General features: G+C 43.6%; 1 protein-coding gene across 1 annotated transcript in view; it reads right to left on the bottom strand.

Annotated features, from left to right (window-relative positions):
• Positions 1 to 12,821, bottom strand: part of HEATR6 (HEAT repeat containing 6) — a 56,925-nt gene extending 44,104 nt beyond the window's left edge. Inside the window, exons 1-5 of the mRNA XM_070735278.1 lie at positions 12,512 to 12,821; positions 10,619 to 10,726; positions 9,502 to 9,642; positions 7,151 to 7,266; positions 5,546 to 5,660 (exon numbers count right to left, since the gene is read on the bottom strand). Coding sequence (XP_070591379.1) covers positions 5,546 to 5,660; positions 7,151 to 7,266; positions 9,502 to 9,642; positions 10,619 to 10,726; positions 12,512 to 12,793 — 762 coding nt within the window. The 5' untranslated portion in view covers positions 12,794 to 12,821. The remainder of the gene's footprint in view (positions 1 to 5,545; positions 5,661 to 7,150; positions 7,267 to 9,501; positions 9,643 to 10,618; positions 10,727 to 12,511) is intronic.
• Between the last annotated feature and the right edge of the window lie 283 nt (positions 12,822 to 13,104).

Here is a 13,104-nt window from a genome sequence, read left to right as displayed (position 1 = left end):
ACTATTTTCTGTATTTTATCTTAGGATGGATCTATGTTTATCCCAGGCATGTTTAAATTCAGTTACTGTGGATTTATCTACCACGTCTGCTGGAAGTTTGTTCCAAGAATCTACTACTCTTTCAGTGAAATACAGTGGTACCTCGAGATACGAGTTTAATTCGTTCCGGACCTGGGCTCTTAAGTCGAGCAGCTCTTATCTCGAACGACTTTTCCCCATAGGAATTAATGTAAATAATTTTAATTGGTTCCAGCCCTCAAAAAACTCACAAAGTTAGTCTAAATTATGCAGAAAGACATGTTTTTAATGAAGAAATGTACATGTACATATAAATGAATAATGAAGTTTCTTTCACTTAACTTGTAAACTTTCTTAAACTTTTAAATTTACATATGTTCAACTTCTCTGCCACCCAATCCTGTAGGACAGAGGTCCCCAACCCTTTTTGCACCAGGGACCGGCTTTAAGCGATCAAGAGAGGAATGGGTGAATGAATGGACGGAGGGTGGGAAGGAAGGAAGGAAAGAGGGAAGGGACAGGAACAGAGGAAGGAAGCAAGGAAACTTATGAAAGGGGAGAGTAAGAGAGGAATGAGTGAAGGGAGGGAGGGAAGAAGGTGGGAAGGAGAAAGAAAAGAAGAAATAGAGGAAGGGAAGGTAAAAGAGAGAAAGAAAAAGAGCAAGAAAGAAAGAAAGAAAGAAAGAAAGAAAGAAAGAAAGAAAGAAAGAAAGAAAGAAAGAAAGAAAGAAAGGGGGAAGGGACAGGAACAGAGGAAGGAAGCAAGGAAACTTATGAAAGGGGAGAGTAAGAGAGGAATGAGTGAAAGGAGGGAGGGAGGGAAGAAGGTGGGAAGGAGAAAGAAAAGAAGAAATAGAGGAAGGGAAGGTAAAAGAGAGAAAGAAAAAGAGCAAGAAAGAAAGCTGCAAGCACCCCCCCAAGCTCCCCAGGCCGGCTGCAACCTTTTAAAACACGCGCGCCGCTTCGCAGCTGTCTCCTGAAGCCGAACACGGAAGTTAGCGTTTGGCTTCAGGAGACAGCTCCTTGGCGCTTGTATCTCGAATTTGGGCTTGTAAGTAGAACAAAAATATCTCTCCCCTCCCAGCTCTTATCTCGAGTTGCTCTTAAGTAGAGCAGCTCTTATGTCGGGGTTCCACTGTAATATTTTCTCACGTTTCTTTTGATCTTTCCACCAACTAACTTCAGATTGTGTCCCCTTGTTCTTGTGTTCACTTTCCTATTAAAAATACTTCCCTCCTGAACCTTATTTAACCCTTTAACATATTTAAATGTTTCGATCATGTCCCCCCTTTTCCTTCTGTCCTCCAGACTATACAGATTGAGTTCATTAAGTCTTTCCTGATACGTTTTATGCTTAAGACCTTCCACCATTCTTGTAGCCCGTCTTTGGACCCGTTCAATTTAATAATACAGGGACATGATTTCATTACACAATGTCCTAATTTACCTCTCTTGAATCTTAGTTGCAGGTTCACAACAAGAAGAAAATCCTGAAATGCTTTGCTTGAACCATGCTTGCAGGAAAAGCTACTATCTTGATTTAGCAACAGCTCAAGTTCCACTGATAAAGGAGAATATTTGTCGCTCAGGGTGGAACTGTGGGGTCCTTGTGCTCTCTGAGTTTGGCTGTTTTCTTGCAGATGTTCTATTAGTTTGAAACATAGACACATAGAAGACTGACGGCAGAAAAAGACCTCATGGTCCATCTAGTCTGCCCTTATACTATTTCCTGTATTTTATCTTACAATGGATCTATGTTTATCCCAGGCATGTTTAAATTCAGTTACTGTGGATTTATCTACCACGTCTGCTGGAAGTTTGTTCCAAGAATCTACTACTCTTTCAGTAAAATAATATTTTCTCACGTTTCTTTTGATCTTTCCACCAACTAACTTCAGATTGTGTCCCCTTGTTCTTGTGATCACTTTCCTATTAAAAACACTTCCCTCCTGAACCTTATTTAACCCTTTAACATATTTAAATGTTTCGATCATGTCCCCCCTTTTCCTTCTGTCCTCCAGACTATACAGATTGAGTTCATGAAGTCTTTCCTGATACGTTTTATGCTTAAGACCGTCCACCATTCTTGTAGCCCGTCTTTGGACCCGTTCAATTTTGTCAATATCTTTTTGTAGGTGAGGTCTCCAGAACTGAACACAGTACTGTATTCCAAATGGGGTCTCACCAGCGCTCTATACAAGGGGATCACAATCTCCCTCTTCCTGCTTGTTATACCTCTAGCTATTTGGGTAATGAAATGTTTTCAAGAAGATAACCAAACTCAAAGAGCATCGAGGACCCCACAGTTTAAATCCTACCCGAGAAGACTGACTCAGAGCATCATATCCCACTTCCAAAGAATGATCAAGGAAGCCACACAATAATAGCTGTGCTCAATTGTCCTATTCTGTCCCTCAGATAGAGCTGTCTTCACATCAATGTTTCTCAATCTCAGCTATTTTAAAATGTGTGTGGACTTCAAATCCCAGAATTCCCAAACCAGCATTCTGGAGAGTCCATCTTAAAGTAGCTGAGATTATGAAATAATACCCTACAGCAGTGATGACGAAGCTTTTTTGGTTCACGTGCCAAAAGGGGGGGGAGCACCGGGGGGGGGCGGCGTGCATGTGTGCCCACACCCATAATTCCATGCAGGCCCTCCCTATGCATGCATGCATGCCACAAACACCCCCGCTCCAAGCAAGCTATGGCATAGCCGTTTTATTTAGTTATTTTATTTAGTTATTTAGTTATTTAGTTATTTATTAGATTTGTATGCTGCCCCTCTCCGTAGACTCGGGGCAGCTCACAACACAATAAAAACAATTCCTGACAAATCTAATAATTTACAATTTAAAATAGTTTAAAAAACCCATTTTTAAGCAGACATACCTACAAACATACCATACATAAATTATATAGGCCCGGGGGAGATATCTCAGTTCCCCCATGCCTGACGACAAAGGTGGGTTTTAAGGAGTTTGCGAAAGGCAAGGAGGGTAGGGGCAGTTCCAATCTCCGGGGGGGGGGAGCTGGTTCCAGAGAGTCGGGGCCGCCACAGAGAAGGCTCTTCCCCTGGGGCTCGCCAACCGACATTGTTTAGTTGACGGGACCCGGAGAAGGCCCACTCTGTGGGACCTAATCGGTCGCTGGGATTCGTGCAGCACAAGGCGGTCTCGGAGATATTCTGGTCCAATGCCATGAAGGGCTTTATAGGTCATAACCAACACTTTGAATTGTGACCGGAAATTGATCGGCAACCAATGCAGAGTGTTGGTGTAACATGGGCATACAGCTGCATTCTGCACGATCTGAAGTTTCCGAACACTTTTCAAAGGTAGCCCCATGTAGAGAGCGTTACTGTTGTCGAACCTCGAGGTGATGAGGGCATGAGTGACTGTGAGCAATGACCCCCGGTCCAAATAGGGCCACAACTGGTGCACCAGGCGAACCTGGGCAAACGCCCCCCTCGCCACAGCTGAAAGATGGTTCTCTAATGTGAGCTGTGGATCGAGGACGCCCATGTTGCGGACCCTCTCTGAGGGGGTCAATAATTCCCCCCCCAGGGTGATGGACGGACAGATGGAATTGTCCTTGGGAGGCAAAACCCACAGCCACTCCATCTTATCTGGGTTGAGCTTGAGTCTGTTTTCTCCTCTCCCTGAGATTCAGAGCCTTTCTAAGAGCCTTGGGAGGGCAAAAACAGCCTTCTCTACCCACACCATCCTAGGAGGCCCTCAGGAGGCCAGAAATGGCCTGTTTGCCAAGTTGTGGTTGAACTGGAAGTTTCATTTTTGGTGTTGGGTTTTTTTGCTCCCTCAGGCTGCAGAGCCTTTCTTTTCATCAAGTTAGGAAACGGGCCATTTCTGGCCTCTGGAGGGTCTTGGGGGGGGGGAGGCCAGTTTCACTCTCCCCAGGCTCCTAGAAAGCTTGGGGAGGGGAAAATAAACTTCCCATTGAGCCAGAACTTCTGGTTTAACCGGAAGTTGTCAAACAGAATGTTTCCAGCCTCTGGAGGACCTCCCAGGGGAAGGGGGAGGCCATTTTCACCCTCCCCAGGCTCCTAGAAAGTCCCTGCAGCTTGGGGACAGCAAAAAAAAGGGCCTTCCCTATCCCATCCAGAGGCTGGAAACAGCTATTTCCCGACTTCCAGTTGGCCCAGAGGCTGGTGTGCACATGAATGCCAGGCCCGAATTCGCGTGCTCACCAATAGGGCTCTGTGTGACATTTGTGGGACACATGCCATAGGTTTGCCATCATGGCCCTACAATCTTCCGAATGTACAGTGGTACCTCGGTTCTCGAATGCCTTGGTTGTCGTACATTTCGGATACCGAACAAAATTTTCAGCCAAAATTTCCTTCGGTATCCGAACAAAAATTTGGATACCGAACAGCCACAGAAAATTTTGTTCATTATCCGAAATGTTACCACCGGGGGCGGCTGCAATCCCGGCAGCTTCAGGGGGCCAAGGAGCTCTATAAGGGCTCCAAGCTGCAGGAAGAATGGGGGCGGCTGCAATCCCGGCAGCTTCAGGGGGCTCCTTTCCTCAGTGCTTCGTCTTATTACCTGTAGGCAGCTGCAAAAACTTTCTCCTTCCCGGCGGCGGCAACGGCAGTGGCTTCCTTTCGAGTAGCAACAGCGCCAGGAACATCACGTGATGAAGGGAAGCCGCCGGAGCCATCTCAGCAGTTGCCACCACTCCAGCAGCTTCCCTTCATTACGTGACGTTCCCGGCGCTGTTGCTACTCGAAGGGAAGCCGCCACTGTTGCCACCGCCGGGAAGGAGAAAGTTCTTGCAGCTACATACAGGTAATAAGACGAAGCACTGAGGAAAGGAGACCCCCGAAATCAAGAAAATAGATTTAATTGGTTCCCAGTAAGTCAACAGGGGCTGGGAACCAATTAAATCCATTTCCATTATTTCCTATGGGATAAATTAATTCGGTACTCGACCAAATTGGTTCTCGACCACACTTCTGGAATGAATTGTGGTCGAGAACCAAGGCACCACTGTAATAAGTTTTCCTGTCAAATTGGGGGTGCTGTTTTTAGCAGGTCTGTTCTTCATGCGACAGGGCTGTGTTTCTCCTGGGAACGAAGCCGCCATATCAACAATATATTGGCAAGTCAGCTTTATTTTTCCTTTCCAACAAGAAGAAGATGGGGAAATTGCAAATAGAAGCCAGGGTGAAAAACGGAGGAAAGAAAAATAACAATCCTCAGGAAGATTGTTTGATGGTAGCCAGATCAAGGGGAGCATTGGTGGGGATGTATTCCTCCTGAAAAATTGGATCTGCAGCTGGGAAGTGCTCCTAAACCTGGCTACTACTCTTGACACTCAAATTACACATTGGAATGAGACCGGTGAGAGAATGGATTTTTTTTTTTAAGGATTGAAACAGTTCAGCTCGTCCCTCACAAGAGCAAATGGTTTTCTGCAGGCTCCCTGGAAGTAGGGAGATTTAGGCTGTCATTACCCAATCTCTCCCTTACTGCCCACCTCTATCCTAAAGAAATCTTCTTACCATACAAAAGGTGATGTCATCTACATCAGCTCCTTTGGAAGACTGCAAGATGCTCAGGAAAACCTGAAAGCAGATCACTCTGTAAGATTCCTCCAGGTAGGGCTGTCCAGGTAGGCTAAAAGACAGGCAGATTCAAAGGAGGAAGTTGAACTGCAGAAAAGAAGTAATGCTTTTATCTGTCTTTTTAGAAAATGCAGTAGAAGGAAGAAGCAACCACTTTATATCAGAAAGCTCATAGTACCCTGTGGAAGGGTACTGACCTATAAAGCCCTTCATGGCACCGGACCAGATTATCTCAGGGACCGCCTTCTGCTGCACGAATCCCAGCGACCAGTTAGGTCCCACAGAGTGGGTCTTCTCCGGGTCCCGTCAACAGGGGAAGAGCCTTCTCTGTGGCGGCCCCGGCCCTCTGGAACCAACTCCCCCCAGAGATTAGAATTGCCCCCACCCTCCTTGCCTTTCGTAAGCTACTTAAAACCCACCTCTGCTGCCAGGTATGGGGAATTGAGATACTCTTTCCCCCTAGGCCTTTACAATTTTATGCATGGTATATTAATGGGTTTTTAATCGTTTTTATTATTGGATTATTATTGTACGCTGTCTTATTACTGCTGTTAGCCGCGCCGAGTCTCCGGAGAGGAGGGCAACATACAAATCCAATAAATACAAATACAAATACAAGGGGGCAAATGGCTTTATCCAATTAAATAAGAAGAGTATTTATTAAGGAAAGCAATATCTCACTAAAACATAGAAACATAGAAAAGTGATGGCAGAAAAAGCCTAGTGTCCATTGTGGCTAATCTTTGAGCGTGTTTTTTTTAAAGTTTGTTACATTTTGGGTTTTATCTCAAACGTTTTTAAGCAAAATATATTCCAAGTATGTGCCCCAACTTATCTTTTCTGGAGAAAACCTCAGTCTGTGCGGTCTGAATTTGCAGTTCTGCTATAGAATGTTAAATATTGGGAGTTTCTGAGACAATTTCAATTGAAATTACGGAGTTTTTTTAAAAAACAGCTATTATTATTCTTTCATGCAATGGTGATCAAAATAAGGAAAATTTTAAGAATAATAATATTATAGCCTAAAAGTGACTGGCTTCAAATACTGAGACTCGTCATAACTTGCTGAACAACACACACGGACTGTTCATACAAACTAATAAGTCAGAACCCTTAATATCCAAACTACAATTCTGGGTTCATCTTTTGCACTAAGCTATAACCAAACAAACCACAGTCTGGTTTAGTACCATGGTTAAGTACTCTTAAATATCACCTCCATCATTTCCACTGAAAAGTTTAAAATCAATCAATCAATCAATTAAAATTAGTATGTTATATTTGTATTTTTATAGTGCAGAACAACATTTAAACTAGAATGTTAACACCTATTCGGAAGTTTATTATTAACACTTAAACAAAACACACTTCCAGCAAAATGTGCTGTAAATTTGGAATGTGTGGGCATGTTTATCTGTGGGCCTTGGATTTAGACATTTTTTTCTGGACCTCCCAATGCTGGAATATTTACATCCTCTATCCCTAGAAGAGGCGCAACATAATGGCAAGGAGTCAAGCCATACCTATTTGTTTCAGTCATACCTGAGGCACAGGTTTGCCATGCTGTGTATTGAAGCCCTTTTCCGCTCAGCATCAGTTTGAGCCGCGCTGCTGAACTGCGTCAGAAGTCCATTTTCCCCCAGCAAATCTGGGAGATACTTAAAAAACAAAACAAAACAGCAGTCAGCACATATTTGTTGAATAAATTGGAGAAGAGGGGCAAAACAAAACTTAGAATTAGCTAAGCAATGAAAACATGCTTAGTGCACGAATTCTAGAAGCTCAACCATCTTATATTTTAGTATGGCTTTCAGCCTGGGTGAACCTCAGGCTACAATAAACAAAAGAGAGAATAGAATAGAATAGAATGGAATAGAATAGAATTCTTTATTGGTCAAGTGTGATTGGACACACAGGGAACTTGTCTTTGGTGCCTATGCTCTCAGTGTACATAAAAGAAAATACTGTATACATTTGTCAAGAATGATTGTCAGAGGTCAAATTAGCAATCAGGAAACAATGAATATTAACAGAAATCTTAAGGATACAAGCAACAAGTTACAGTCATACAATCATAAGTGGGACGAGATGGGTGATAGGAATGATGAGAAAAAAATATTAATAATAGTAGCACAGGTGAAAATTTCATCCAGGACCTCTCCCCTCTCATCATCAGATAGCAGGAATTATTCTGTATTAACATGGGATAGGAAATTATCTTCTTCATTTAGCCACCAAATAGCCTATACCCGTGATGGCGAACCTATGGCATGTGGGGCAGAGGTGGCACGCCCAGCCTCTCTAGTGGCACGTGCGCCATCACCCCAAGTCAGATCTCCGTAGTGTTTCTTTTGTGAGCTTCTGTTTCCTTGCAAACAGAAGGTCACGGAAGATAAAAAAAACTTACCTCTTGCCATGCTGCCGATGTTGGGATGACCCACATCCTGTTGGCCAGTTGGTCTTCAGGCCTTTACTGCACTTGTGCGCAAGTCCACACATGAATGTCTGTGCAGCAAATGCACATTTGCGCACGTGCACATTAGCACATGTCCACACACAGGCAAGCCTGTGCGTGATCACATTTGCACACACACCTTTCAGTTTGGGCATGCACGTGTAGTTTGGGCACTCGGTTTCTAAAAGGTTCACTATCATTGGCCTATACCGGGGTAGGCAAAGTTGGCTCTTCTATGACTTGTGGACTTCAACTCCCAGAATTCCTGAGCCAATCATGCTAGCTCAGGAATTCTGGGAGTTGAAGTCCACGTCATAGAAGAGCCAACTTTGCCTACCCCTGGCCTATACCAACCTGTACTGCGTTAAACTACAAATTATTGCTTATACCGTGTTTTCCCCAAAGTAAGACTGTCTTATATTTTTTTAAACCCTAAAATCAGCGCTTGGCTTTCCTGCCATGCACTCAAAAGCCCGATTGGTTTTATTATCAGGGGATGTCTTATTTTGGGGAAAACAGGATATTACATATTATGAGTTGGACTAATATATCTGAAGGATACAGTAGAAACATAGAAACATAGAAACATAGAGTAACAGTAGTTAGAAAAGTATCATTACCACAAGATATTTGAAGTCTTCAAAGAACCCAGAATATTTTTCAAGTTTTTTTAATTTTTCTATATTGTGAAAGTGATATAAAAATCTCAAAACAGAACCGAGGATGTAGAAACATTACTGAAGAACTCCAAATTAATTTGTGTCAGGATGATACATGTTTCCACTAAGTCTTCTATCTTCAAGAAATATACAAGTAGTCCTCAACTTACAATCCCAATTGAGCTGGAAATTTCTGTTTTTAAGTTAAACATTTAAGTGAGTTTTGCCCCATCTTAGGACCTTTCTCACCACAGATATTAAGTGAATCACTGCAACTGATAAGTTAGCAATCCGATTGTTAAGTAAATCTGGCTTCCCCATTGACTTTGCTGATGAGAAGATTGCAAAAGGCAAATCACATGACCTTGGGACACAACAATCATTGTATGTAGTAACCAATTGCCAAGCATCTGAATTTTGATCACACAATTATGGAGATGCCTCAAAGGTTGCAACTATTAAAAAGGGCCATGTCACTTTTTTCAGTGTTGTAGCTTGGAACAGTCACTAAATGAACTGTTGTAAGTTGAGGACTTCCTGTACCAGAACCTAAAAAGTTTGATTAGCCCTTCTGCTTGGAGTTACTGCGAAAATCCATAGGGATCCAAATGAATGAATTATGAACCTATTTGTTTATGGTTTTACTATTCAGATGGGGATTCTCAGCAATAGGTATTGAAATTTCTTCTGGCTTCTAAGTCCTCTGCCCATAATTTCCTTGCACTAGGCAAACAGAAAATGTTTCTAAGCAAGATATTCAAAATTATATTCCAATCCACCTTTTGGCACTTATGTCCATTGTTGTAGACAGAGGCTGCCAAAGCTTGCAGAATTTCAACATGCGTCCAAGTGCTGCATTTTCTCAGAGCAGAAATGAAATAAGGCAGAAGATAATTCAGGCTCTCTTCATCAAGTGCAACCTGCAGAAATAAAAATGAAATTAGCATAATCTTGAATTGATGAATTCAGGATAATACCTTATTATGCAAGCAGTAAATCAGTTTCATTAACTATTATCTTGTACCTTCAAAAATGATATCCAGAAGCAGAAGAATGTAATATGTAATAAATCTACTACAGTACTTGCTGTCTCATTTGTATAGTAAAAATGTGCTGCATTTATAGCAACTTTATAATGTACATGAGAAGACTAAATATACTATCAAGTCAATGAAAACTATTATGAGAATTTGAAATACAGTGGAACCTCGACATACGAACAGCTCTACTTACGAGCTAATCGAGATAAGAGCTGGGAGGGGAGCGACATTTTTGTTCGCCTCCCGAGCTCACATTCGGGATACGAGCGCCAAGGAGCTGTCTCCTGAAGCCGAACGCTAACTTCCGCGTTCGGCTTCAGGAGACAGCTCCTTGGCGCTTGTATCCCGCGTGTTTTAAAAGGTTGCAGCCGGCCTGGGGGGCTCGCTGGGGTGCTGGCAAGCCCCCCAGGCCGGCTGCAACCTTTTAAAACACGCGTGCCGCTTCGCAGCTGTCTCCTGAAGCCGAAAGCTAACTTCCGCGTTCGGCTTCAGGAGACAGCTGCGAAGCGGCGCGGGTGTTTTAAAACGTCGAAGCCGGCCTGGGGGGCTCGGGGGCTTCCCCCCGAACCCCCCAGGCCGGCTGTGACGTTTTAAAACACGCGCGCCACTTCGCAGCTGTCTCCTGAAGCCAAACGGTAACTTCCGCGTTCGGCGACAGCGGTTTTTTTCGTTGTTGCACGGATTAATTGACTTTACATTGTTTCCTATGGGAAACAATGTTTCGTCATACGAGCGTTCCGACTTACGAGCCTCCTTCCGGAACCAATTAGTCTCGTAAGTCGGGGTTCTACTGTAGTAGCTGACTCTAAACTTAGATGCTCCACCAGAATATGGAAAAATATAAAAGTTTTCTCACCTGAAATCTGTTGAGCAGCTGGTGAATTAATTGGCATACTTTATTGACAAGATGTTCTTGATTAAGCTGGACTAGTTTACAAGCTAGGACAATTAGTTCACAAATTTCCTGAAATATAAAAGAGGACAAAATAGGTATATTACTTACTTTTAATACCCTGAAAAACAAGGAGATGTAATTGAAAGACAAATAGAATAGAATAGAATTCATTATTGGCCAAGTGTGATTAGAGACACAAGAAATTTGTCTTTGGTGCATATGCTCTCCGTGTACATAAGAAGACAAGGTACATTCGTCAAGAACTGTAATTCCCAACCTTTTTTTGGCCATGCCCCACCTAAGCATCTCTAAAATTCTGACACGCCCCATGACATATAATTCTTATTATTCAAAAAGTGAACTACTCATGAGGAGGAAGCATAAAAGGCCATTAAGTAGGTTTAAACTAGGTGCCAATTGCCCCCATTAAAAATGAAATCGCCTTGCCTATGGGGCCTGGGCCTCACATTGGAAACCAGGGGTCAAGAATCATAAGGTACAACTCTTAATGATAGTAATAGGGTATAAATACAGGTAATCCTCAATTTATAACTGTTCATTTATTTATTAGAGTTGGAAGGGACCTTGTAAGTCATCTCCTGCTCAGGCAGGAGACCCTATACCATTTCAGACAAATGACCATCCAATCTCCCCTTGAAAGTCTCAAGTGTTGGAGTGGTCACAACTTCTGCAGGCAAGCTGTTCCACTTATCAATCGCTCTCGCCACCATAAAATTCCTCATTTCCAGTTAATTATTTATTTAGTTCCTGTTTGAAATTATAACCACCCTGAAAAAAGTGACCCACGACCATTTTTCACAATTATTACCATTGCAGCATCCACCGCCTCTATTGTCACATGATCAAAATTAAGACGCTTAGCAACTGACTCGTATTTATGTCCCCTGCATTGTCCCAGGGGTCATGCGATCCCTTTTTGCGACCTTCTGACAAGCAAAAACAACAGGAAAGCCAGACTCACTTAACAACCATATTACTTGTAAGAGCCTCGATGGTGCAGTGGTTAAGAGTGCAGTACTACAAGCTACATCTGCTGATCACCAATTGCCAGCAGTTTGGCAGATCGAATCTCAGTAGGCTCAAGGTTGACTCAGCCTTCCAGCCTTCCAAGGTGGGTAAAATGAGGACCCAGATTGTTGGGGGCAATATGCTGACTCTGTAAACCGCTTAGAGAGGGCTGTAAAGCACTGTGAAGCGGTATATAAGTCTAAATTCTATTGCTATTACTTATTGAACTGCAGTGATTTATTGAACAACCGTCTCACATAGCAACAGAAATTTTGGGGCTCAAAATTTCAAACCCCCCTTTCCTTTCGTAAGAACCTGAAAACTTATTTATGCCGTCAGGCATGGGGGCATTAGACCCCAGCCTCTGGCCATTGAATGTTTAGTATACTAGTGGTTGTAATTGCATGAAGGATTTTTAATGTTTAGCCTTTTTTATAATGTTTTAATTAACTGCTTACATTAATTGAATTTAGCTATGTTATTGTACACTGTTTTGGTTACTGATAAATTAGTTTGCGAGATACAGGTACCGTAGTCCTCGTCTTATGGCCTTGATTGATTGATTGATTGATTGAAGGTGGCATACAATCAATCAATCAATCAATCAATAAGTCGAGGACTACCTGTTTCTCGCAAACTAATTTATCTTATAGATTTATTGCTGTGAGATTAAAATGGGGTGGGGGGTTAAAAAAAGACTATTTCAGGATGATGGAATGGAAAAAGGTAAGTCAAACTGACCCTCCCTGTGGATGACACTTGGATTCTATTTCCGCCGTCCCATCAAACTCTCCCGCCGCTCCTCTACCTTCTCCGGACACTTACCTCCGGCTTCGGCCCCCACGGCGCCGCTCCGCCCGGGCCGCAGGTCTCGGATATGAGCTCGTCGAAGAGCAGGTGGAGCTCATGGCGGCGGTGGGCGACATTCTCCCCTCCCGGCGCCTGGCTGGGATCGGGGGCGAGCCGCAAAGCCTTCAGCAGCCCAAGGTAGCGTTGCAAGCAGAGGCCGGATTCGGTCCAGGCCGGGTTCGCTTCTGCTGTTGCTGCTGCTGTTGCCGCCGCTGCTGCCGCTGAGTCTCCTCCAGCCATGCAGGCCTCCGCCGCCATTTTCCCAGCTTGTCTTGTCAGTTGCTGAGGCAACTAGGCCGAGAAGGGACGCCCAGGCCTAGCTTCCGGATGAAACCCACATTGGATTGTATAGGAGGCCGCCGCGGACGTAACTCTATGGTTGAAGTCACTTCCGGGTCACTCTGTGGAGCGCCCTCTATAGGCGGGCCGGTCTGGCAAGCTGTGGAACACCAAAGACCAGGATGCCATTACAGGCTGTCCTCGATTTATGATCACAATTGAGCCCAACATTTCTATTGCTATGCGAGACAGCTGTTGAGTGAATTTTGCCCCATTTCTTGCCACAGTTG

The sequence above is a fragment of the Erythrolamprus reginae genome, chromosome 1 (assembly GCF_031021105.1).
Source record: "Erythrolamprus reginae isolate rEryReg1 chromosome 1, rEryReg1.hap1, whole genome shotgun sequence".
NCBI classification, from domain to species: Eukaryota; Metazoa; Chordata; class Lepidosauria; order Squamata; family Dipsadidae; genus Erythrolamprus; species Erythrolamprus reginae.
This window is presented reverse-complemented; position numbering and strand designations above follow the sequence as displayed.